The 27,721-nt window shown below is 46.8% G+C and overlaps 1 protein-coding gene across 1 annotated transcript in view; it reads right to left on the bottom strand.

The window, feature by feature from the left end:
• Positions 1 to 27,721, bottom strand: part of CFDP1 (craniofacial development protein 1) — a 60,085-nt gene that overhangs the window by 18,517 nt on the left and 13,847 nt on the right. The window contains exon 5 of the mRNA XM_030956289.1: positions 24,736 to 24,840. Coding sequence (XP_030812149.1) covers positions 24,736 to 24,840 — 105 coding nt within the window. The remainder of the gene's footprint in view (positions 1 to 24,735; positions 24,841 to 27,721) is intronic.

Here is a 27,721-nt window from a genome sequence, read left to right on the forward strand (position 1 = left end):
CACCAAATCTGCTTGTGAACATTCTGATGCACTTCAGAGGCTACTCTTAGCAAAGGGGGAGAAAAATACATTTCAAGGGAAAGGGGAGGGAGATGCTTTGCCCTGCTCCTGACTTCATGCTGCTGGGCTCTCCAGCACCAGGACCTAGCTCTGCAAACAGCCAGGTACAAGGAGGTCATGCTGAACCTCCCAGGAGACAGTAAGCAGCAGGAAACTTTCTGCATGAACAAAAAATTCCCTTATCTGGCTCAATCACAGTAGTATTTGGACAAAGCGTTCTGGCTCGTATCTGGGCTGTAATCTGGTGTTTCAGCAGGGCTGTTCTCAGGTCTCCAGTGACACTTAGCTGATCCACATGCACCCTGTTGGAAAGTGTTATATATAAAGTTCCTCCTTTTCTTATCTCTTGGCTTTTGAGTTTCTAGTTCACTTCAGCACCTATAATCAGAGATTTGAGTTTATTTATAACCATTAAAAAGCCTCCTCCATGATATCTATGCTACAGCACTTCTCCTTCTATGACTCTTTTCCTTCTATTCACAAACCTAAATCACTTCCATGAGCAGAAAAGGTAAAGCAAGGTAAAGCCTTGCCAAGGCAAGAAGTTCTCCCATTATTCTCACCCAAGAAAGTGGCACAAAGGGAAAAAGACAAGAAGGGATGGCTCACATCCCTGGGTCATGGCAGAGAGCTGGAAAAGGCTCATCTCCAGGAGGACAGGGTGCCAGAACTTCTTTTTTTAACTTAGCCAGCAGCTGCAGAATTTAAGCTTTATTAAAAGCCTATTTTGCCCTTGCTGCTGCAAAGGAAACCAACTCCCTCTTCTCCCTTCCCAAATAAAAGGCCAAAGTCTGCAGACAGACATCCTGCAGTGTCACCTTAGAAAGAGGTGGCAACCTGACTCATCTTAGTGGAACATGCATGGAGCAGTTTTATTTCAGGTTACAACAAATGAAATACATTGCTCCCACTGCTGATGCTTGCTTTGAGGCGTTATTATGAGCAATCCAATGAACCTCCAATATTCTCTGATTACAAGTTCAAGAAAGTAAAAGCAGGGAAAACAGGCAGGCTGGATTTTGATGCTCTAGGCATCATTCATTTCACAGTTTCCCACTTTACTGCAGCACTGCTGCATGCAGGAGCCCTCTCTCCTACAGACACTTGCCATGTGACAGGTCAAAAAGACACCATTTAAACAGCCTTCCTATGACACATTTTAATATAACACAAAGAAGAGATTGCTTTATTTGTCAGGTCAGAACAACAAGAGATAGAGAGCACTGAACTAGATTCCACTTACTAAATATTGTTCTCCAATGGCTATTCTGAGCCTACCTCAATTTATAGATTAATCTGCTGGATCAGTAATTTAGGCTATTTGATGATTAGCATTTAGAACTATACATTTCTGGGAAGGCTGAAAATGTGCTTGTGATTTACAAAATTACTGCAGGGTCTCTAGTGGATTATTTGTCAGAAGCAGGTGTTCAGCATTAGCCACATTCTCCCTTCTCTCCCCACATCCAGGTTTAGTAGCAGCAATGAAATACCAACTGTTCCTGCAACATTTACTCTAAAACAGAAAAGCAAGTGTGAGCCTTGTACCCCTTCTCATTTCTAGCCTGCTGCCACACAATACTAAGGCTTTAGGATGATGTATATCAACCAATTGGGGTGTGAGGGGAAAGGGGACCAGAAAGCATCCGAGTAATCTGCGCCCTCCCCACACCCTGGGGAGAGCACCCAAATGCCATGACAGGGAACATTCCTCCTCTGCATCCTTGTGGAGGAGGATGGTGCCAGCTGAACAAAACAGATTTGAAGAGGGAAAGAGCCAGTCTGCCTCTGTTTGCAGCCAGCTCCTCCTTTTGCCCAGCCCTTTCTGACTCTGACCCCAAGCTGCTGCTGTCTTTCAGGCTTGCCTTGGGATTTCCCCTGGAGCCTGTCAGCAGAGCTCTTTAAAATGGCAGTTGGAATCCTCGTGAAACACCAGACTAAGCATCCTTCCTCAAACACTGAGTGCATGGGCTACAAAACCCTCCTGGAGCCTGCAGTGTCTGCAAGGCAGGCAGTGAGCATTGCTTCAGCTGGCTCTCAGCATGGCCCCTTTCAGAACACAAAAGGAAGCTCAAATCCCTCAGGGCTCAGATTTTTTCCAAACTGGGTAAACACACGCAAACACACATTATTTGCATGCACAGCAACTGGGACAAAGGATCTGTGGCCAGGTAGGTGTCTAACTGGTGGTCCAGGCATGTGGTAACACGTGTGCAATCCTAGAAATCTCGAACTAAAAGAGACTTATCTCTAGACTGACTTTGTGCTGCTTCCAAGTCTTGCTTTGAGATTAAAATGCAGCCTTTGTTGTTTGGATCATTTCAGAAAAAAAAACCCACCCCTGCTCCACCCCCCCCACCCCAAAGGTTTAGTTTGTAACCCAAAACATCAGTGCCTTAATAACAAAAGGTCAAAGCCCTCCAGTCATTAGGCAGATTATATTTAAGAGCCCTATGTGCAGCTGATCAGAGGCTTATTCCTTAAAGGATTGAAATGGCAAGCCAGCACACCTCAGCAAGCAATCTTGTTTAATAGTCAATTAACAGAGATGTGCTCTTCTGAGCTAAAGATCACTGCAAACAAAAAAATAAATGCACCACCATCAGCTTTCCTCCACTACTGGTATTAAATCAAGCCAGCTGATCTGCCTTTCTTTAGCTGGTAAGGCAGGGATGCAGTTAGAAGTCACGCAGCAGTTTTATTCCCACCAGGATGGTAACATTGCTTGATAATAAGCAATTTTTTTTAGACTAAAGGGGGTTGGATAGGCTGAGAAGTCAATAACAAAACCCCAGCTTTTTCAATACAAAGTCTTGTCTCTGAGCATGTAACTAAAGCAGGGCAAGACACAATCCTCCAGCAGGGTCCCCTTGCAGCTCCAGATAATAAACCCTCCATGCAGTGCCATACATCTGGGAGGAGGAGAGCTAACTACAGGCAGATTGGCATGGTGTTGATGTATTAGTACCCTCCAAATTACAGCAAGGGCAGGCCACCTACATCCAGCCACATGTTGGCAACCAGCAGTGCTGCAAACCAGAGCACACACCCAAGTTTCACAGGCACACAGACATCAGTGTAACCAAGAGCACATGGGAGCTCCTCTCTAGAGCTGCCAGCTCCAGCGTTCAAAAGCCCAGTCAGCCTCCACACCCCCTCCAGCTGACGTTTGCTTCAAGACAGGCCTTGTGGAAAAGGAACAAAATCAGAAGCAGCCATAATTTGCCTCTTAGTTTGCTACCCTAGCTTAAGCCAGCCAGAGTGACTGTTCTTTCCTTCCAGCCATTAGAGGCAGAAACTTTCTTTTCCTTGCTCCAAAGCTGAGGTTCTTACCTGATCCCTTTCCCTCAGGACTTCAGCTTTTGAAGGAAAATTTGCCAAGTATTTGCAGACTTGGCAGTTCATTCAAAGCTAGCATCACCCCCTCCCACAATCAGTCAAATGTGACACTGGGTGACTCAATTTGCAACAAGAGGCTTGTGCTGGTTGGTACCAGAGCTGTATCCAGAACCCAGCCTGGAGTCTGATGGAAAAGTTTATGCTGCCAAATCAGTGCTCTTCACAGTGTTCCTTTTTTAAGAGTTTTAAAAGCAGAAAGACTAAAGGGTTAAACTGCTCAAGGACTCTGAATGACCAGGTTGTGGCCATAGACTGTGTGAATGACCCTCTAAAATCCTCTGTGCTGGAAAAGGTGAAGTGCAATGTCATGCTGCAGAAAAACAGAGTTACTAGTGCAACTTTCCAGGCAGCAGCACGAGCTGCTGAAATCTGTCCATACTGGCTGAGCAGCAGTGACAGAACTACAGAATTTTCACGAAACCACTCTTCTGATGCAACATGACAAACTCAGAGACATAGCAGACAGTCAATATGGAAGAGTCAGTATGGAGGCACATCAAATTAGGGTTCCTCCTTGCTTGTGGGTCACCACAAACATCTCTGCAGGCTGACACCTAACCTGGGGACTCCAATTTACTCTCCTGCTTTAAAGAACAGGAAGAACTCTAAGATGCCCAAAGGCTGATAGCCAGCCTGGTGACAATGTGCACAGAGAAACTGAAGCTTACTTTCTGCTCTTATCATTGCCATGCTGACTCTGTACAAAGGGAACCAAAACAAAGCAAGACTGCCTGAATGCCCTTTCTCAGCAGCTAAGTTAAACAAGACTGATTCTGAATGGCAAAAGACTCTGAAGTTGCCACTAGAGATGATAATTTTTCACAGTATACCCTTGCCTGAATGCAGCAACAGGAATGAATTCTGACAGAAGAAAAACTGACAGTTTTTGCCATTTAAATATATGCCTAAAGGCACTGCTTAGAAGTAGGATTCTTAGATTATGAACAAAAGCCCCCTTCAGTTTTCTTCTCCCTCCCAGCAAAATCCTACAGGAGCATCTCCCAGGTGGGGTGATGCTTACCTGAACAGACCCTGCTGTGCTCAACTCCTCAGAGAACAGAGCAGATGGGAAAGTCTGCATTGGTACAGTCCCAAGTAGCAACTTCAGAAGGTGTTTATTTTACCTCTTCCCTCTCCTTTGAGTTGAGGCTGGCTTTCCCTGCTGGCTTCCTGACCTTGCACATTTGAGATGAAGGTGGGAAGCAGCAAGCACTTCTTTCAAACTCAGGAGCAACAAAGGACTGCTGGGGCATGAACACAGGAGCAGAGAGGCCAAAGTTACAGGTGATGGTGTTGTAACAGGAAAGGTGACCTGCAGGTATTAACTCTCAGGGTTAAAGCACCACAAGGAATGATGCTGCACCTCAGAAGAGGACAGACACAACCTCTCATTCCTCCATGGGTGTGAGGCACACCCTGCAACTCGGGGGAGAAAAGAGCAGTACACAGAGATGAAGTCACACAGCAAACTCAGAGGCAGAGCCAATGTGTACTGGCTCCCAGCTATGCCTGGCTACAGGGTCACCTCCTCTCCACCCTGCACTTCTTTCCTTCAGACTGGACACTACCTGTATGTGCAGCTGGGCTGAGAAAGCCTGGCTGTGCTGTGGAAGTGTTGGTAACTCAGCTGCATGTCTAATCCAGATCAGGGATTTTCCTTGCTGTGCCACGATTCCTTGGCTTTTTTAGCTTATCCGGTTGTAACAGCCTCAGGGTCTGAAGGCAAGATCAGACAAATAACAAAGGGCAATTTTAGCTGCAGGGTTTCCTCCAGGCCTTCACCCTGCATGGGGTGGCTGCACCCAGAGCCACATGGAAAAGCCAAGCTGGTTTGGAGCACACCAGCAGCAGGAGGCACAGATTCATTCAGCTTTCCTAAAGCAGCATTGTGCCCGGGCTGCTCAGCATCTTCACTGCTCTCCAGACATGCTGGCTTTGCCTCACATCCTCCTCATCCTCATCTGTGCCTCTGGTAATGCAGAGGGTGCTGGTCTGGTGTGCCCAGCTCTCCCCCACATCCCCAAATCCATGGATCATGAAGTCAGAGTTTCTGTGTTCAGTTAAGCTATGAACAAAGCAAGTGCCCCGAGACACTGGGTAAGTCTGTTACACCACACACAACCTGCTCCCCATCAAATCCTCTTCAAGCAACTCCACCACTTGTTTCAACCTGCTGACATAAGGATGAATGGCTGGCAGGAGAACGTCAAACATGGTTTCAGGCTGCTCTAGGGATGGTTGTGTGGGAACAGCTCACACCCCTCTCCTGAGCACACGCTGGGACCAGTGCAGTCTGTTCACTACTCATTTCTGAGGTCATGCAGCTACAGCAAGGGGAGCATCTTTGTTCCTGCCACATGTGTCTGCCTTAAAGGGGTATGAAAGCTGCTGGCTTTGTTTAACATGGGATCCATGCCTTTCAATCCCCTTCCTACAGTTTTCAATACAGACAGCTGTAAGACCTTCTCCAAACTCTTTTCCTTGCTTCTTTCTTTGAGTTTGGGACAAGGTTAATCTGATCCTCCCTGATTTTGCCAAATAATTTTCTGGAGATCCCAAGGATGACTATTTATTGATTGAAGAGCTGGAGCATCACAAGGCTGATGAAGAGGTCCTTTTCCCAAAAAGTTTTTGATAGTCAGCCGAGAAAGCAAAAGCAAGAGACTCCAGGAATCTCTCAGCGCTTCTCACATTACATCCTCCCCTTTGTTGTTCATATTTAAAGCGTGCAAAGCTCCATATATTTAATTCCCTGTACGTTGCTTGGTCTCTTGCATTGCAAGCAAGACTATGTCATGAGAACTCCAGCACAGCACATCCTTACCCATCAATTTTGGGAAACAGGGCTGGGCTGTGGTAAGCAGTAGACCAAGAGGAACATTGTTTTATTCCCTGTAGGATCTCCACATGCTTTCCTACCCCCACACCATTTGGAGGAAGCAGCAGGGAAAAGAGCAGCATGTTAGACACTTCAGTCTTTGGCCTTTTTCATATCTGCAAATACAAGTTTCTTATTAAAAGATAAAGAAAAACCCTTTCATCTGCTATGTCCCAACCTAATCTTTAAATACCCAGTGAAATATAAGTAATTGAGAGATGCCTTTGGCAGCTGTGGGCTCACTCATCCCTTTCATGTACGTAGGCAGAAGATGACTAGGACTAAGGGTTGCTTAAGTTAAAACTGACAGTGTGATCACTGTGCCTGGCAATGAATATTAAAAGCAATGACAAGATTGACTTTATCTAGCTCCACTGTAGCTTCTACTTTTTTTTTTCTTTTTCCCATTTAAATGCTCCATTCCTCATTTCTTACTGCAAGGATCTGAGTCAGGAAAATATAGCTCAGGCTGACAACTTCCAAAAGTGCCTGCTAAAGCCCAGCTTGTAGTGTGCCAAACTTAAGACACTTAAAAGAGCTCAGCTTACAAAGCAACACAATTTCCTGAGAATAAACACGAATAAAAACGCTCCTTGAGTGTGCTGTGTTTCAAAGAGGCACCCCTTGGTTGTTTTTTTTTCTAAATGTTGGGCAATGTTGCTAAATCCCTTTTCACCTTCACAACCAGTTCTGTTCTCTCAGAAGTGACTGCAGAGAGGCAGTAACCAACTGGAGCTCTCCCACATACTCTAGGGACCACGTTAGCTCCAGTTTCTGCTCCCAGCGATGACAGATGTTTTCCTGAATGTGTAGAATTCTTTTTTTTTTCCCTAAAGAAATGCCTTAAAAGCTGCTAAGTGTCTCTAACTGAATGACTGGTGGTTAAACAAGGGCATAAGACAGAATAAGCAAGTTGCCAAAATGCCTTCTCCCTTTAAATAGGAGAGAGCTCCAGTGCCTGCACAGACTTGCTCCAATGCCCAAATTGCTCTCACCATGAATATGTACCTTATTTCTAGCCTCAGCTTTCAGTCACTGCTTACAGCTGCTTCATGGTGGGCTGGGTCAAAGAGCACCTCCTTCAACTGAGAATCACATCCTTGTGCTGAAAACTACAGGCTAAGGTCAACTCATGATTCCTCCTACCCCAAAAGCTCTCATGTTAATCAGAGCCACCATGTGATCCAAAAACTCCTGCTGAATTTTGTGGTGGAGGTGGGAGCTGTTTCCAAGCAACAGGGCTAAAACCTTGGGCTGCCCAAGGTCACAGAGGATATCTCTGCTGAGGAGTGCACTTAGGCACTTGTGCAGCTGCTGCCCTGAACTCCACAGAGAGCATACAAAGCCTCCTGGGGGATCCCCTCCTATGTTAAACATGGGCCAGCTGGTTCCTCTGCAGCTGCAGAACAAACCTAAGCGTAGCTCTCCCCATGGGCTTCCAGCCCCACCTATTCTACAGCAAGGATGAAGGCAGCACCAGCACTGCTTGGGTGTCCACGGCAGAGATGTTCTCCTCCAGCTCCCCGGGTTTCTCCTCTCCACTGTTCTCACCCCACAGTGGTGCACAAGCACTGCTGGGTCCCACACTGCCATCAAGCATTGCTCTGGACTCACCTCTTCAGGCTGCCTCACAGTATCAATTTAATCATTACAACTCCATGAGGGGCAGGGACCCAATTCTTGCTACCTCCTTCCCCTCTCCCTGTCCTTCAAAGAAAAGAGACACTTGCTATCAGTCAGCTAGGAACAGTGTTTTCATCAGCAGATGTTCTCCTTGAGCATCTTGTCCTCACAGTTTGTCCTCTTAAATCCTTCTGAAGTTACAAGATGCTTGCTGAAAGCTGATGGTCAAGAGCTTGAACAGCAAAATTGAGCTCAGCCTGGCCACTTTGTAAATAGTTTTATTGTACATGGAAAAAAGGTATGAAAGCCCTGCACAGGGCATAAACAAGCTGACTGCACATAATGGACATTGTTAGGTGTCTGAATAGGTCACTGACTCAAAGGAAAGTTCAGCTCCACAATACAGGTCTTGAGCTCTGAATACAAGTAAAAGCATCCCTGTGCACTCACACCCCATGCATTCAGCACAGCTGGATCTTTTTGTATTTCTCACTGTCCATTTCCTCCTGAATTTCCCTAGTTTCCTTCCATTCGTATTATGAACCTTTGTTCTTTCTCTGCCCTCTTCCTCCTTCTATTTTGAAGTGTACAGATGGAGTCTAAGGCTGGGGAAGCAAAACAGTTACAGCATACTAGAAAAACAACTTTCGCAGCTTAGTAAAAATAGGATAAACCAACTCTAGCACTGTATGGAAGCAGTGACCCCTGTTGCAAGAGACAGAACCCTGTCAAACTGCAGCTAAAAAGAATTTTGTATGTTAAGAAGTTAAAAATAGGCCCCTTCATGGAATTAATTTCATCCTAGCCTTTGTTAGTTGTTAAACCCTTGCACATGAGGCTTTGCACCACGACATTCATCATCCATCATGGTGGATAGGCATGTGACAGGACAAGGGAAAATGGCTCTAAACTGAAAGAAAGGAGGTTTAGATGAGTTATTAGAAAGAAATCTGTCACTGTGAGGTGGAAAGGCATTGGCATAGCTTGCCTTGAGAAACTGTGGATGTCCTGTCCCTGAGAGTGTTCAGGGCCTGGTTGGATGGGGCTTGGAGGAACCTGGTCTAGTGCAAGCTGTTCGTGCCGAAGGCAGGGGGGTGGAATGAGATGATTCTTTTAGGATCCCTTCCAACCCAAACCATTCTAGGATTCTAAGAATATTCTTCTTCCCATCAACAGGTCTTGAAATATGACAAGCATTTGTGCAATAGTTCAACTTTGAACATGGCTTAATTGAGACATCCTGAGCAGCAGGTCTGAGTGTCCCTACAGTCTCTCAGTATAAGAGAAAGGTATTTGCAGAGTGACAGCCTGGGTTTGGGTCTGACACCAATGAGCTTCTCCTTTGGAGTCAGACAAGTCACAGATTGCCCACTAACAAGATGAATTTTGTAAGAAGTGTCTGCTGTGAAGAACAAACCCAGAAGCTGGGTCACTGATGTACAGCTGAGAAGCACAAGCTGAGAGAGGGTCCCACCTCTAAGGACAGAGCCAGGAAGTGCTGGAAATACCTACAGAAGTTGTCTAGTTGTTATGGGCATCACTTTGTTTTGGGTTTCACAGTTAGGAGTGCCCCTCACTGAGGTCCAAGACACCCTGTGATGTCAGGGCTGTTCTGGGACCAGGGTAAGTCCTGCCCCAACACAGCAGGGCAGACAAGCTTCATACATTTTCTACAGCCTTTCTTTCCAAATATTCAAAGACAACCTGCATGCATTAAAACCACCATCAGGACTTCTGTAGCACTTGAGACTAGCAGAGCTGTCAGCTCTTTCAGTGATAATAATCACCTGTCAAAAATGCAGATCAGCCTGGAGAAGAAATAAGGGTTAAAAGGAAAAGCATCAATAAGAACCTCGAGCTGGAGTCAAGGCAATCACGAGACTGAATTCAGCTGCTTTGGTAAGTGTCTTTTAATTCAACATGTTCCTCCTTTAGTGCAGGGGCCTTAGGGTGACTCCACAGTAGTTCTGTGCCTGTGGCTTTAAATTTGCTAATAAATAGTCTATGCACTCATGCACACCATGGTCATGGGGGAGGGAGAAAAGAGAAAGATTTTAGATTACAACAAAACCAGCATTTGTCACTTGCTTTAGTTGGTGTGAGAAGCAGATTCCAGGCTCTTGGACTGAGGAAGAATATTTTCTGTTCCACTCCTGATGTGCTTGGCTGCCTTATGCCAAAACCTGTTTTAAATCCATTAATGAGACTAGGCTGAGTCTACATAACTTCTTAATATGCCAATGGAAAAAGGGCACTTGGGCATATTTCTGGGAACAACAGACATCCAAAATTCCCACCACTGTCACATGAAGCACTGCTCTGTGGCCAGCTCCCTCCTCAAAATCCACTTTCTCCCTAGAGTATCAGCAAGTTGTCACTTACTCCTTTATGGAGAACACAGGAACTTGGTGAGATTCACTTTTCTCTTTGCAGTGGCACCTCAGTACCAGCCCCTCCAGCACTGCTGCTCTTTTGGCATCCAGGTTCATTCACACTGGTGAGATCACACTCAGACACATGGATCAAGTTTTGATGCCCGTCTGCTCTGAGGCCATGAGTGGATCTGCTCCAGCTCGTAAGGATAATAGGAATGACAAGGAAGTGTTTTTCTTCCTGTACTGCCCCATCTTGCTCTAAAGGGACTCCTCAGCACCACAACCATGCCCCCTCTCCTCAAGAGAGGATGAGCTGAAAGCCCTCAAGGACAGGGCCCACTGTTGGTAGAGATGGGGCCTGTGCTTAGGACAGTGCCTTTCTGCAGAGACCTGGAGAAGAGATGCAAAAGCTTCTTACAGCAAAATGAGAATTATTCCAGCATATGAAAATAAAGTCCTCTTTCCCAGACTGTTAAGGCACTAGTAGACTGCTTTTCTAAAAAAAACTAAGTAAAAGGACACAGCAACAGTTAATAAAATGGGCAGCAGTATTTTTTGGCAGAAGTAATTTAAGGCTAACCTCCTGTTCCATGAGCAGTGGCAGCCTAAATGGGAAGGATTGCTGAGTCAGCTTTTGATTTGGACTTCACAATGTGCTCTATGTTTTCCAGCAGGCTCTAATCTACAAGGGAAAGCTGAAGTGGGGGGAGGAGGGCAAACATAAGAGCTTTGAAGAAATGTGGAAATAAATATATGGACTTCAAGTCTCTGTTTAATTAAAAAGGTGAAGAAAATGTACCATGGTGTCTCTGAATGAGCTCTGACTGCAAAGACCACAGGCACCAGCAGCTGCACGTGTGTGACTCCAGAGATGCTGTGCTAGCACATAACCTATTTATTCTTGCAACTCTATGCAACAGCAGATGATAATCCTAATATTAACTTATCCTAATAGTAACCTTAACACATATACCCATAGAACAGCCTTCAAAACTGCAGATTGCTCACTGCAAGTGAGCCAAAGGGCCTGGTTTATCCAGGACCTTGCCTCAACCACTGCTCTGGAGCACAGACCTAAGAGAAGAAAGTATAAAATGGTCCTTCCTTGGTGAATGTTTCCTGCCTTGAGAAAACAAGCTCGCTTTGGAAAGATTAAGGTCTTTAACTAAGAATGAAGTTCCTTCACAATTTAAATCTACCCATGACAGTGGCTCCAGCACTCAGCTGTTGCAGGGCTGTTTTAGCACGTGATGCTGGCAGTCAGGCTGGTTTCAGCTAAGTGCACTGAAATAGCTCAGCAAAAAGATCCAACAACCAGAGATGTGAGAGGAGTAATGGGAACACAACAGCCAGTGGCCAGATGATCTGGCTGGCGCTGCAGGAGCCCAAGCCTGAAAGAAGTGTCATGCGAAGGAGCACGCTGTTAACAGTATCTTTTGCAAGTAGCCATGAAAAGCTTTTATATTCAAATAAAGGACTTGGCAGAGAAAAATCACTTCCTCTCATTTACTCTGTCCACACTGAGTGAAACTTCAGTTGAATTAAGAGACTGGGTTACTATTCCCCTCCCCGTCTCCTGCAGCCTCTCAGCAGTGTTTGCTTTTCACATGAAGATAGTTATCCTAATTTTTTATCAGCTTTATCACCACCTAACCATGCTGAGGTGCTCAAACTCTACAGGGCAGTGTACACAACTGCCATACACACTAATTCAAAACAATTTGCTCCCAGGATGCTCCCTGATGCATCAGGTGCTGAGAGCCCTCTGGCACAGTACAAAAGGGGAACCCCCTCCTGCACAGCTTTACCTTGCCCAGAGGAGTTCCAGTTGTGCCAGGATGTTCTCTGCTACCCTCATCAACAGATACCCCTCTATTCTGAAGGTTTCTTGTAGCAAGAGCTACATACTATATTCTGCAAAAATTAAATAAGGAGCCACTACTAGTTATGTTGTAGATAACACTACAACCAGTTAATGCAAAAGCCAGAAAATATCCTACAGGCAGCTCCCCACCTTCACAGCAGCAGGGGAGGAGGTGAGGCTGCAATGCCCAAAGTGTCAGACCTGTGTGCAGCCAGCCCAGGCACTGCCCAGCAAATCCCACCTGGAGGGAACTGATTAGACCAGCACAGGAAGGCACAAAGGCAGCTCAGGTCTGAAAGCAGCACAGCTCATCCTGCACAAAGCCATGCTTTGCTAGCAAGCCCCCTGAGAACTGGCAGGTACATTCTGTGTGGAGCCAGCTCAGGAGTCTGCAGGCTTCTTACAAGTCATTCACAAGCTGTGATGGGGAAGAGGCAGCTGCACAGGCAGGAACCCCAGCATGTCTGAGTGCGTATTAGCTCCACACCCGGCTCAAAGTCCTGAAGGGAGTGCAGAAATGAGAACACTTAAAGTTACTTTAAAAAGTTTCTCAGCCCTCAGCATGCCTTCTGGATGACTGCTGAACTTGATTAGCTGATGAAGAACCACACAGCACAAGTACATGATACTCTCTGAACTGAGGCTCTGGAGATGACGACCACCTACCACATGCAGCTCCCCAAGCCTTGAGCATTTCCAAGGAACGGGGTCTTCACCTCTTCCTGCACAGCAATCAATCCACAGGCGCCTAGGTTTCTGGGCAGCTGCTCTCTTTTTAGTTACATCACAAATCAAAGTAAATAAAAAAACTGTCAGGGGCCTCTTCCAAAAACTCAGCCTCAATCTCTTCCATTTTCAGCCCCACAGCCTGTGGACCCAAGAGGACCCCATCCGTTATTTCTCCATCTGAAGCTTGTTACCACTTTGCAAAGCTCTTCCTTTTATTTTACACACCACTGAATTCCCCATGGCATTCAGCATAATCTCTGAGCTGATGCTTCAGGGTTCCCAGATTGTCACAGCCACAGCCCTGTTAAATTGGTATCAATATTTAAAATCAAGAGGCCTCTTCCTCCAACACAATCTGCATTTCCAGGTTTATCGCAAACAGTAAAAAATTCATGTGTGTACATTTGGCTCAAGGTGCACATATGAAAGCAGATTCACTCATGCATCAGCCAGACAGCTGACATCCATCCTGACATTTATCTCCATGGATGAGGAAAGATGAATCACTCACAGCTATACAGCTGGGGAGTTTGCCCTTGGTCAAACCAGTAAATGACATAAATCAGCCACTGTGCATCCCCAAATTCAGAGACAGGCACCTTGAGAGAGCTGCAGAGCAAGAGGGGTAGTGGCAATCTCTTCCACATGAAACAGGCATAAACACAACCACATCCTAGTGACACCTAAATAAGATCTCCAAAGGCAGAGCTCAAGAAATCTGCTGTATTCTGGCATATTTGTAATTGTTTCAAATGATTTGTTCAACAATTAGTTGCCACTGTTAATTAAGCTCAAAGAAAGGGAGGATTCTTCATTTATTTGAGTTGAAGAACTCAAAATTAGGTGAGTCTTTACCAGACAGGCCAGACAAAGGCCACTGGTTTGGCACAGGGGTGGCTGGGGGGAAGTGTGCCATGCAGGAGCTGAGGCAGATGAACTCCTGAGCATTTCTGGCCTTCAGCTCTAGCAGCCAGGCAGAGGCTGCAGCTGACAGTAGTTGACTGAGGAGCCAGTTTGCAGGCCTGCCATGTTAGGCATGCCCAGTTCAGAGAGGGTTTTGGAGTTTTGTCTTTTGTTTGGTTTTATTGAAAACCTTTTTTCATGCACAATCAGACTTTTCACCTAAAAGCAGCAGTATTTAGCCCAGCAGTCCCAAAGGCTACATGGGAAGCAAGTGCTACAAGAAAGACAATCCAGAAGCTCAGGGCCAGCCTCAGATCTGGGAAATTGCATTGACCAGGCTTCCCAGGCAACCTCAGGCAGGCCAGCCCGTGGGTGCCTTCAATTCTCTGCTTAACAGCCAGGGTGAATGAGGACAATAACCACAGCACAGTGATCAGGACCAGGCAAAGGGCATTTCCAGGGGGTAAATTTACAGGACAGTGGGTCCCAAACATTTTCACCCATTCCAGCAAAGGTTTTTTTGGTACCTTCAGCACACATCACAAACCCACTGGTTCTGGCTCAAATTACCTAGAAAATGGTGCTAAAGCCCAGAGTCTCTCCTGCAAAGCACAGATGCTGACAAAGAAAGGACATTGAAACTTTGCATTTTTTCATTGTTACTTGAAAAAAAAAAAAAAAGAAAAAAATAGCAGCAAGAAGCCAGGGTGGGCTCATAAAGGCACTATGTTCCAACACAGCTGTACATGCTGCTCAAAACTGCTTCAGGCTGAGATGTTTGTGCTGTTTTAGTCTAGATGGCACTCAAAGCCTTCCTTTTATTTCAAGAACAGATCTGACTCCAAATAACCTAGTGTGACACCTGCCACTGAGTCCCACACTTGTTAAAGGCTACTTCAGTGGCTAAGGACAAGCAGCACAAATACCTGCTGACCTGGCTCCACATGAGCAGGGCAGGTTGTGGAGCAGGAGGTTATAAAAGCTGACTAGAGGATCCCTGTGCCATGCAGAGACAGGAAAGTACTTCTTGTAACAGCAGTGCTACCCTACTTCCCATCCTGCCTGCCTAGTGCTAAAAGAAGGAGGCAGCAGGAAACTTTTTCCCAGGAGACATTTGTTTGTAACAAAAGAAGTAGAAGATAGACAGCTCTGTAGTGTCCATCAACAGCTATGAGCAACAGCCTCTTACTAATATTCACCAATAAACTTTTACTTCCAAAGTCTTTGAGAAAAGTAAGGATGAAAAACCCTCTCCCATTTGTTTGAGTGCAGGTATTCTATCCCCATAAAAAATCCAAACCCTGCCCTACAATCACAACAATGACCAGGGGAAAGCTGCTAAGCACCCTGACTGTCCCACAGGACCTGTAAAGCTGCTGCTCTACTACTCCTTCAGAAGATTCTTAAGGGTCCTTGTTAAACTCAGCCATGAAGCCATAAAGTGAGGATGGAGACAGCTGTCCTGTACAGCCTTCAAAGTCAAAGTCAAAGTCAGCCCAAAGCACATGACCTGTTTTGTGCTGCTCTGTTTGCAGAGGCCATGTAATTCTCCAGAAGTGTTTTTGTTTCCAAAACAAATGCTACACACTTTGCTTTGACTTGGGAAAGTAGAAAAAAATCCCTCCCAATGCAAATAGCCAAATAGTGCTGGCTCGGCTCACAAATGCACGCGTGTGAGTGGGAAAGGAAACGAGGAGCCTTTCCAGCTTTCCAAAGGGTTATTGCAAACAGCATGGAGGGAGAAGGGATTTCACACATTAGGAAAAACACCATGATGGTGCTTGTCCTTAAAGCAGACGCTACACAGAAGGCCCTGGGCTGCACTGCCTGTTTAGCACTTCTCTATCACCCAATGTTGGATGGAACCCCTTGTGGCAGGGTGCACATCTCAGCACCATGATGGCTGCAGGTCAGTGCTCTACAAACCACTGCTCAACCACCTTCCTATTTTTCTGGCCTGAACAACTTTGCTGTGCATCATCCAGACCCTACAGCAAAGCCAAGGATATCCCTGCATTCCAGCCCCCAGAGAGTCAGAGATATCACATATACCAGCTGCTTCCTCAGCCGCCCTGCAATGGGAAATGTGCAGGTCACAGATGAAGAGGCAGACATGCTGCATCCCAGTCACAGTGTAAGGAAACAGCACAACCACGCTGAAAAATCAATCTTCCAGTGTTCTCCCAGGAAAGTTAAAAAATCTCATTTTTCACACGCCTACGCCTCTGCTGGGTTTTTGCAGAGCCTCCGTGTGTGAGCTGTACTGGCAGGGACGCAGCTCCAGAGGAGTCAGGAAGGTTATCCTGCCTCTAGCAGAGGGGAGGGGGTGGGGGGAGACAGAGATGAAGCCGGCTGAATTCCCACAGGCTTTGCATTATGAAAGCCATGAGCAGCAATCAGCCAGCCTTCCCGAGTTCTCTTTAACCCCTTCCTTGCTGCTAAACAAGAATCTGAACAGACCTCTGAACAGCAAACAGATACTGGTGTACAGCATACCCAACACAGCATACGCATACTCAACCTCAAGGCAAAACAGGCAAGAATCTAAAAAACCAGTCAATTACTTTCTTTCAGTATTTTCCAAGAGGTGCAAGTTTCCTGCGTACTTGCATTAACGGGTGCTGCAACCAGACCTGCTGCTCTCAAGCCTACAGCTTAAAAGGGGAAAAAAAAGTGTTACAATCCAACCCTGCACATGCCCAGGACTTGTTACTTCAAGAAATGCCATCATTGTTCTCCAGCCAGGCAGCCAGCGATGAACAGGCATCACCATTGTCCACTGGCTGCCTGGGGGCTTTTAGTAACAGCACTGAAGTATGAGCTCTTGAAAGGGTACCAAAGCTTTTGCACAAAGTCAGATCAGACTCACATATATCCTCTATTATTTGCTGATAATCGTAGAATGCTAGGATGGTTTGGGTTGGAAAGGATCTCAAAAAGGATCATCTCATTCCACCCCTCTGCCTTGGCAGGGACACCTTGCACTGGACCAGGCTGCTCCAAGCTCCATCCAACCTGGCCTTGGACACTCCCAGGGATGGGGCAGCCTCAGCTCCTCTGGGCAGCCTGTGCCAGGGCCTTGCCACCCTGACAGGGCAGAATCAACAGTAGATGCTGTGAGAAGAGATGGCACAAAACACATCTTCCCCTGGGACTCCCAGAAAAATGAGTGGCGTCCAACAGAAATGTCAAATAAATCTGTTCCCTCCACTGCTTGCCTCAGCGGGTACAGGAGCATGTCACACATGTCCTTGCACGCCCAGGGGGACATCTGCTGCCAACACAGCCCTGGTTATCTGCCTCTGCAGAGGGTCCCTCTGCACAGCCACTGCCTCAAGGACCCGCGCTCTGAAAAGCACAACGGCAAGGGCCCCGGGGCAAAGACAACTGGGCTGTGACCCAACACATTAGTAAGGCTTTGAAACTCCTTGGATAGGGAAACAAAGTGCTCCATGGCTTGGCAGACTGGATTAGAGCACCCTGGAGAGCTTGAGACAGACTGGAGCTTGTTTGAGGTGCCCTTTCAGCTCAGACTGTGCACCAGTTCACTTGAGGCTCAGTTTTTCTGCAGGAATAAGAGCAGTGGAAAAAATGGGGGACTGCCACCCCCACACCAGGACAGCAACAGCTGAAATGAATCCCAGCTATCCTAACCATCCTCATGGCAGAGGAAATCCCCATGGGCCAGGCCCACACTTGCTCAGCCTCTCCTGGTCTTTTTCTAGAATCAAACAAAAGAGCAGTGGCAGAGACTGGTGCCAGCTGAAGAGGCTGCAGTTCTGAAGAGAGTCCAAGCACCCTCCAAGAGCTCAGTCACACCAACACCTCCTTTCAGGCAGGAAGGCAGAAAGCTGGCATTAGTTGCTAACTAACCCTAATTGCTTGACTTCACATCTTGATATCAATCCAGCCAGCCTGAGCATGCCCATTTTCTAAACACTGTCCTGCACACGGCTGACAACACAGCATGAAGATCAAAGTTTTGGCTAACAAATGTGCTGGAAAATACTGCTGTGCTGATTTTCCATGAATGACGCCACTAGTATGACATTTCCATGAATGAAGCCACTACTGTGTGAAAAGCCTGGGGCAATAGGACTGCCTGAGAGCAGGGAGCATCACTCTGCCACTCCAGCCTTACTTCCTTGGTTCATATTTTATGAAGAATGATTCAGCTGAACTTGCTCTTTGACATGAGAAAAAGGGAGGAACACAAGTGTGGGAAAGCAAGAGGATGTAACACAAGCATCTGGTATGGGGGAGACACTCAAGAGAGATGGTAAGGCTCAGTTAATATGCAAGGAATAAAAGCAAAATAAAACAGGGGTGGAAACGAATCTTGGTAGACACACGCCCAAGGCACGGCACAGCTGGGAACAGGAGCTCTTAGCATCCACCTTCAATCCCAGGATTTATCCATAAAGCAAGGCTGCCCTTCTCACCCCTCACTCCAACCAGAGCAAGTCCAGCATGGGAAGATACAGGGGTTTCCCTTCGCAACTTTGCAAGGGGTCTGGAAGAAAAATTCAGCTGGCTTCATTCCCCATTAGCAGTTAATTTCCTCAATCATTTTCACAGAGGGAGAAAGAGAAATGCTCATGATCCAAGAGATGAAAGCATATGAAAATAAGCCTCATAAAACCTGTGCTGCCCTAAGGGAAAACTGTCCCACAACTTTCATTGGGGAATTATCAAAGGCCCCAGACTAGTGGGGGGTTGTTTTTATTTTATAAGACAGATGCTTTAGAGAAGTAAGTCCTCAAATAGCTGAGATTCCATTCTGCTGAACCTCCAACGAGACTAGAAAAAGAAACAGCTGATCCCACTTAGTCCAGCCCAGGGATCCAGCTTAGCTACATCAAGACAGAGGACTGGAGTAAGGCACAGAGCTGTACAGGCACTGCTAAACTCCTTTCCAATAAGATGCCACTGCCCCAAAGAAAGGCAGCTGCACGCGTGGTAGCACGGCCACAGGAAAGCACAGCACACAGTGAAAGAATCTCATTCATTTCTCTTACAAACAGAGGCTGGGGTAGAAGGCATTGACTCATTTGGCCTGAGAACAAGAAAGAACTGCTCCTGAGAGACTAGTTTAAAACAAGGATGTTTAGTGCACGTTTTGCTTTGAGTCTAGCAGACTGAGTATGAAACTTCCCACACTCAGAGCTCTGTTTCTTATCAAAATAGGTTTAACATAAGGCTCAGGAGAAAGAACTGTTCAGAAAAGGGGCAAAGTCCCAAAATGGCAGAGCTCTCCCTCTCATAGCTAAGCCTCAGAGGTGACTGCAGCCCTGGATAAGGCTGTCTGCAGGAAGCAGTCAGGTCCCCAGCGCAGGATCCAATGGCAGTGTGGCTCACAGCTTGGACAGCCAGACTCACTGGGCTCCTCAGCTGGGCTGTGAACCCCTGAGGGTGCCCTTGCTGCTGCCAACCTGCACGGGCCAAGATGGGCACCCTCAGTGCTGTGGGTTCTCATTCCGTGTGACACAGACTTCAAGAGGGAAGGCAGATGCTCAGAGGTGCTTCACATGATTTACAAGTGTGCAGTAATCAGCATCTTATTTACTATGGCTGATGAAAACACTGCAACACTGAACAGATCATTTTCCCCAACAACAAACTTCCCTCTCTGGACACATACAAACCCCTTTCCACATTCATCCCTGTAGAGTAATTAATCTCAGTTCCACTAGCAAATAAAACCAAGATATTCCAAAAACTCACCTAGCCTCCTTACCACTTTGACTCAAGGAGTGGATATGTGTAAAACAGTAGACAGACACTAACAATGAATAATTAAAATGAAGTTAATAACAACAAGGGATCTAAGATCCGAAGAGAAATTATTTACTTGGAACAGCTATTGCCACATTTAATCTTTCACAATAAAAGCAGATGAATAGGAAATAAGTAAAACTAGCTCTCGGGCACAGAGTATTGCCCCTGGCTGGTTCATCATGTTCACAGAAAACTATGTCATGTGCTACTACACCCAGACACTTGGCTGTGGTGCAAGGGGCTGGATCTCTCCGTCTGGAGAACAGCACTCTCTGGAGCACACTGAGGGAAGAGCAGGAGAAAGATGGGAAGCTTTGAATTCAGTAGGAAGAGCACAACTATTCAAGTGCTGAAGTGACTGCTGAAAAAACCCCATCTCCAGCTTTGGGGGCAAAGGTCTTGATCACTTCCTTTACTGACATTCTTACTCATCCTGTACAAGAAAAATGTCCAAGAGTTTTAGCTAAATAATTGTTTGCAGTTGATGCTGAGCTGAAGACTGTAAATTCTGCTTTCTGAGGAATAAAAGCCCATGGGATTGCTATGAAATGGAATTGCTCCCTAGAGGCATGCAAGTACTGCAGCACCTGCTCTGGATCATCCGAAGATTCCAAAAACTCAGAGCCTGTGCCTGTCTCACCAGTGTCCACATATGACCTCAAGTAACTAGTGTTGGTCATAATAGCAAAGGGATCCAGCCAACTCATGCAGAAAGAGCATCTTCTGCAAGAAAAAACTTGGGATGCAAAGTAGCTCTTAGAAGGGGCCATGCTGGAGAGGAAGGTTGGCTTAGAAATTACAGTAACATGTCAAGATGCTGCAAACAGGCATCAGGCTCTCCCACCATCCCTATCCTCCCACAAAGACCTCCACCTTGGCTCCTCCTGCACACTGAAGGTGGAAGAGAAGCCACAGACAGATGTCTTCCTGCTGGAGACCCTCTACTCCAACACTGGCATGTAGCAGAGTAAATTATTACTAAAAGAAAAGGTCTGAAACTTTTCACACCATTTAACAGTCAGTCCATGTGAACCGCTCTACTGTAGGCTCTGGGAGGAAGGCATCCATCATGAACAGGCTAGAGTTTATCTGGCTTTCTTTGTTCAGGGCAAGTATGTGCTCTCAGGGTCAGAGCCATCCTGCAGTGCCTCTTCCTGCTGGGTCTTGTACTGAGGTCCAAACCCTTGCAGTCCCAACACAGCCTGGGGGTCGGCGAGCACAGCACCTCCTGAACTCGGTGGGAGCAGTGCCTGCTTGCTTCAAAGGCAAATTGTACCCGGTGTTTATACCAGCCTACAAGGCATGAAAAGGCCTAGAAGGTCAAATATCCACCACTGTAATTTCAGGCAGGATCAAACAGAAAAGCAACAGCTGGGCTGGGTGCACAAGTCCATGTTTAATTACAAATGGTTTCGGTAATAAGCAAAAGCAAGAACAAAGCCAGTGAAAAACCTCTCCTTTTCTTCCTAGCTCCTGTTCAGGCTGTGTAGAAACAGCTGCCTAGAAGAGAATCTCAAATAAGAGCCACCAACTACATTTTTTCCATTTTCAGGACTGCCACAGCACCACTGTTCCCTGGGCACTGCCACCATGCTTTGACAAGCACCAAGGACGCACGGGCAGATCACAGCTGCTCCCACCGCAGGGCTGGGTCTGTGCAGGGCTCTACCAGCCTGGAGTTCAACCTCTGTGGAGTCTCACAAGTACATGCACAGAGTCATTTTGCACTAAGCTGCTTGGAGGATTTAATTTGCTTTAACATCCTCTGAATATGAAATGCTGCTGTAAAACAGGATTGCTAGCTCAGAGATGATGGACCCTACTCACAGGTCCTGCCTGACCTGGGAAGAGGGCAAAAAAAATCTCTTGGAGTACCAGGAATTCCCACTGATCCCTCCATCAGGTCAATGCATTTCATTTACAGCCAGGATCTACTCTTGCCTTCCCCAAAAGGTCCTGGAGCAGTGGTTAAGGATAGGAAATGAGCCCTAAAACACACAGACAAGAAAGCTTAGCGGGGTAGGTGGAGGGCTTTTTTTAGATGCTGGGAGCCTTCCACCCATTTATTGGGGCAGCAAGTGAGAAGAAATCAGTGGGTCTCCTCACTGCATCTGATACCTCTGATAAAATCAAAAAGAGCCTAACAGAACCCAAGAGCACAAAAGGAACAACTGGAACAGAGTATCACAACCCCAAAGCTCTGCAACAAACCCACACCCGCTGCTGACAGAACACTGCCTAGCTGTGTGTCACAGGGGGACACGATGGCAATAATGTGAAGGCTGGGAAACCATCACATCCCTGGGAACCAGCAGCTTCTGACCTTTCTAGCAAAGCCTGCTGAGAGAACTGGGTGGGTTGTTTTGTACTCCTGGCTTTAATTACAGCCAAGTGTTTAAGTTATTCTCCTCCAACCACCCCCATGTCCCTCACAAGCACAAATCCAGCTTTTTATAGTACATCCGGTATGGATGTTAAACACATTCAGGAAATGCACTTTCAGCCCCAAACATCCCCTCCCCTGGACCAGTTAGGGGTTTGTAACACGGAGACGTGGAGCCGGATGTTTGGTTTTGTGACCGTTGCTTTTCTGGATTACTTCTGTCTGTTTAGAGAAGGGAAATTCAATAAATGCAGGGTAGGCTGGCTGCATTCAGAAATAATACATGCTGCTTGCAAGGTGAAGAAAGAAAAGCCAGATGGAGAGGCCACTATTAGCTGCTCAAATTCCCTGCACACAGGGCAAGGCTTTTTTTTTTTTAATGGCTGACAAAGCTCCTGGGGGCTGACAATGGCTCACAGCACAGTGGGTGTCCACAGGCACAGCTAAGATCCCAAAATCACGTTTTTCACTGACTTGTGGCAATAGACTGGGGCTCTCCCATTATGCATAAGGGAAAAATGTACCCTCTGCCCTAAAACTTCTATTTTAAGTAGACAAAAGGTGCAAAGAACTGTCAGGCTATGCCAGGCTCTGTCAGTTCCCAAGCACTGCTCTGGCATGTCACCAAGGCTTGTGACTCTGCTCCAGGGCAGCAGGGTCTGGATAGCTTGGCTCAAGTCTAAAACCTGACCTTTGTAATTTGCTAAACATATGGGGCTTGCCTCTGGCTTTAAGGAATACCACAAGCCTGCTAGTAATTTTCTCACCTGAAAATACCCTGGCTGGCTTCCCAGCTGGAAGCATCTTCCTAAGCCCAAAGGCAAGCATGTTTGCTGGCAGTCTCAGGGATCAGTCTCAGATACCAGTCCAAGACTCTCAGATCAGAGAGCCCATGCTGGCCAGATTGCCCCAGAGAACCTCCTGCTAAAGCCTCAAGAGAGCTGGGCTGTTCCACACACTGCTCCAAACACCACTGCTGTTCCTCTGCCACAGGATCCCTGCACAAAGTCAGGATGCACTGCAGGAGGCTGTGAAAGGGAAGGCATTTGGGGTGTGCTGCATTGGGGTTTGGTGCTCTGCAGAAAGGCAAGACATACAAGTCCAGGATATTTTTCCCCACCCTTCTCCACAGCCAGGTCACCTCATGTTCTGGCCAAGCAACTGTCAGTAGGACATTACACATCAGCAAGCTGAACAATGACCTAATTAAGCTGCTTCCAAAATAATCTCACTGAAGGAAAGTTAAAGTCCTTGAACTCATTATTTCTTATATTGATTTTTAGTCTACTTTTTTCCATATCTGATGTGTATTCTTTAGATATCTGCAACACGAACTCAAACTGAGCTGTGGCTATTACTGCTGAGCAATCCAAACTCCAGCAAGAGCAACCATGCCCCTTGGGTATGACCAGGCTGCACAGGCCACCCAGCTCCTCCCGTGGGCCTGTAAGGCACGGGAGGAAACAGGGATCTCTGCTGAACTGGAAGGTGATCAGCCCCTGGAGCTTTCCCAGTGCGCTGCCAAACCTGCCTGCACTCAGAGCAGCACACTGGAAGGCAGGTTTGAAGTCATGGGACCACCAGCAGCGTGCACAGTGTGGAGCTGCCCCAGCTACAGCTGCCACTTGAACAAACTCTGGCCACCAAAACTGCACAAAGAATGCCAGCCCAACCCAAGGCAAGTTTTCCAGCACAAAACCCTGTACACAACACTTAGGTTACAATTAATGAGCTCTGCAGGGACAAACCCTTGTGCAGTATGAACAAGAACATGAAGACTGTGCTCATCTATGCCTTCATTCACTCAGAGAGCAGCAGCTGTCAAGGGCCATGCACACACACACACACACACACACTGTGCTTTCACCACCCTGAGCTAAGTACAAGCTATGCAACACTTAGCTGGAAAAATGAGTGACAATCCAGCTGCAGCAACTGAATAACAGCATCTGAGGGAAAGGCAGCCTTAACTCACACTGGAGAATTGCTCGAAGCACTCAGGAAGGACAATGTATTTATTTGATGGGTATTGTTTCTGTGTGATCAAATCATATGCAGCTTGTGTCTTTCAAATATCAATGCAAACAACTGAGTTAAATAAAAATCATCACAGAGAAACATCTCCTCTATTCCTAAGAAGCTGGTGATCTCCCAAACTCAGCAGGAACCAGACTGGCATCTCAGATGCACAGGGGACCCGACCTCCTTGTATCTTTGACAAGAATTATGATAATCTCAGTATTAAGTGTTAGAGCTTGAACAGAAAAGTGACAAATCCACATCAAAATGATATTAGAGAACATCAAAGAGGCAAAAATATCTCTCATTTAAATGCTCACCCAAAGTCTCTAAGAAGCCACAGCCCAGCCTGACATGGCTTTTTATAGCCCTGAGAAGCACCTGTCAAAGGAACTGCAGGTGATTTCAGGAATGTTCCTTGGCTACCTGCAGTTTCATCAGGCTGCTTGAGACAGTCAAATCACTATTTCCTTACTGGGATGAATGATTTATGAGGATTAAAAAATTTGAGCCTGAACCTATGAAGTGAGTCACTGGAACTCAGGGGTTGCCTCCCCCGCTTCCCTCCAGCCCAAATCATCACACCTTCCAGGCCTAGTCTTGCTGCCACTGAAATACTGCAGAAAACAAGCACCCATTAAATACTGCAGGGCCTGCACTACTGTCTCCAGTGCCATCTTTCTCACTGAGGGCCCATACCCGGGCAGGGAAATCCCAAACTCACCCCGAGACTGTCGGCAAGGAAGCTGGAGCTGCTGCCTGCAGTTTCTCTTGCTGCTTCAGAAAAGATTTAGCTTCTTTTGAGTTTGAGTCTACTTCTTTAGTCACCCTGTTGGAGGAAAAGAGAAAAACCAGAGGTTAAGGAGGAGCTGTACTCAACAGTAAAATCAAAGATCTATCGAGGAAACACAGAAAACAGGTACAAGAGTCTGCACATCCCCTGCACAGAGATCACCTTCATCAGCTGCAAGCTGAAGAACACACATCTTGTTAAGATTTCATTCCAGTGACAAACCCTCTACATTCATGGCAGAAAAAAGAAAAAGAGTAGCTAATTAGAGCTGGGGGAGGAGGGGATGTTTTTTCTTTCCAACAAACTGGAATGCTTATTCATTCAAACAGGCCTGTCTCACTAGCAGCTACTAAATGCTCTCCTCAGGTCACTGGGGGCAATTCCAGGCTCTTAATTGGGCTCTTGATCTTCTCATTTGTTGGTCAGTGAGGCAGCTCTTCAGCCACCCATGTCTCACAGCCCACGGCACACAGGCTTGGCAACATCTGCAACTCAAACTCAAACCAGAGCGTGGAAACTGGCTCTGGGGATGGGCAGTGGGAGAGAAAGCTCTGACAAGGCAGAATGTAGAAATTTACTCTCATTTTCTAGTTAATTTTTGTTTGAGGCCCCGAGGGTGCAAAATATTGAACTTCAAAAAATTATAAATCAATATGGCATCTACAGCAGGGAATGAATTATAAACATGAGAAAGAACCTCTAGAAAACCACTCAATAATTAATTGTTAGAAAACCCAGCTACTTTAGCCCCCTCATTTACCATGACCTGCCTCCAGCAACACGCTTTTCATGCTCTCAGTAGCTCTTAATGAGGTTGCCCTGATTTGCCAAGCTAACAATTTTGTTCCCATGGAGCACAAGCCTGTGAGCCTCTCCAGGGCCCTGCAGCTCTGTGGGCACAGAGGCAGCTTGACCCACAGCTCAGTTGGCATAGAAGAAACAATCCTCCATCTCACCCTCCTGCATCCTGGCCCTCTGGTTGTATCTGCTCCAGCAAGGATGTGCAGGCTCATCCCTGGTCTACACCATTTGCTGATGAGAGGCTGAAAGCCTGGCTGGCCATGGGATCTCCCCTGGCTACAAGTCAGGCTAATCACTGCTTGCTTCCTACCCACCAACCTGACCCCACAACTTCCATGAAAGAACTGGCTGATAGTCATGGAGGAACCCCAGGAGCTGCAGCCCCAGATAGGTTTCTGCTGGGCTGGCATCAGGTAAAGTGACACAGAGTTATCTGTTAACCCTGGAGGCACTGATGTCCTGAAATCTCACTTGCACACAACTAGTGCATCGACGTCTCCATCCCGACAGTGAATCAGCACCTGAAACTCCCTTCCTCCTTCTCCACAGACTGCAAATGCAGTGGAAAAGGCACAAGAATAAATGCCTGTGCTGTACAACTGCTCAGCCTTGTTCTGCCAGTGCAGGAGGAGATTAACCCCATTTCCCCCTGCATTGTCACATGCCTTTCAAACCACAGCAGTCATGTGGATAGAGACAATCCCACACTAGGAATACTTAGAAGTGTTGGCTGATCAGATTGGTAAGGGAAGGGGTAGGAAAAGGAGAAAAGCACTTCAGGAAGAAAATAAAACCTTGCTACAGCATCATCACAGTTCACCCCAAACACACCACCCAGTCATGGCCCTTGGCAGCAGTGGTCATGTCATGTAGCAGTCATACACCAAAGGTTACACTACATCCATGGATTTCATTTGACAGGATAAACTTGGTGTCTTCATGCAGCAAGAAGACAGAATTTCCCCCAACCATGAGGCTGAGTTCAAATCAATGCAATCACACAGTCTATTTTCAAATGCAGCATCTAAACAGCCAGCTCTGACCCCTGCCAAGCTGAGAAGGAGCACCCTCTCTTGTGCACTCCGCAGTGCTGGCTCCTGGCAGGGTCCCTCTCCTCTTGTCCACCCCTGCACTGCTGTGACATCCAGGGTGCACCCCTGGCATGCAGGGAGCACCTGAGCCACAGAGAGAAACATCAGGCAACCTTGAGTGTGCAGGAATCCAAGAGGTGCAGCACAACAGAGAGCAAGTCTTCAAAGCCAGTGGCAGAGCTGAGATCTCAGCACTGGGCCCTTGGCCTTAACCTCCTGTGTATCTTCAGCCCTCTCCAGCCTGGAGACAGAACTAACTGAGGTGTCCCCTACCAGCTGAGGAAAAGAAAGGCACAAGGCTAAAATGAAAAACAGCTCTAGGGATTTGCACTCCCACAGAGTTAGCACACTCTTGGCTGGACCAGCAGTACAAGCCACAGCTCTTGGAACAGGAGATGCCCAGTCCCAGAAAGGGTGAGAAAGCAGAAAGCACATGATGCACAGGCAGAGTGTGGCACAGGCCTTCAGTGACAGACACTTCAGCTACCCAGGGGCACAAGACATGTTCCTACCAAAGGTTTATTTGTGCTTTGATTCTCACACCCTGCTCCACCCTGGAGTACTAGTAACAATGGCTGGGCACAAAATACAACACTTAGTTCCATTTTCTTTGCTCCCCTTGGCCTGCCAGCAGCTGCTCTAACATGTATTTTTGGAGTTGTCTGCTGCAGAAATTCAGCTGCAAAGCTGCATGTAACCTGTTCCACCAGGACTGCCCAGCTGGGGACAGAGGAATGCGACAGAAATGTAATTAAAAGTGACCTTTCAAGGCAATTCCATCACAAGACCCACTTACTGCCTCATAAACTGAAACAAAAGCTGCTCTGAGGCAGGCTGCTGCTGGGCTGATGCCAGCAGCAACTCCTGCACCACTCCAACAGGAATGACGGAACAGTATTAAGGAGCTTTACGAGGTATTAATTCAGGTTATGCACATTTCAACCTTTCCCAGATCCCAGGCCAGGAAGGAAAAAGAAATCCTCTGGTCTGCATTATTATGGGAGACAATAACTCTCTCCATGTAG

This window comes from Camarhynchus parvulus, chromosome 11 (genome assembly GCF_901933205.1).
Source record: "Camarhynchus parvulus chromosome 11, STF_HiC, whole genome shotgun sequence".
Lineage (NCBI taxonomy): Eukaryota > Metazoa > Chordata > Aves > Passeriformes > Thraupidae > Camarhynchus > Camarhynchus parvulus.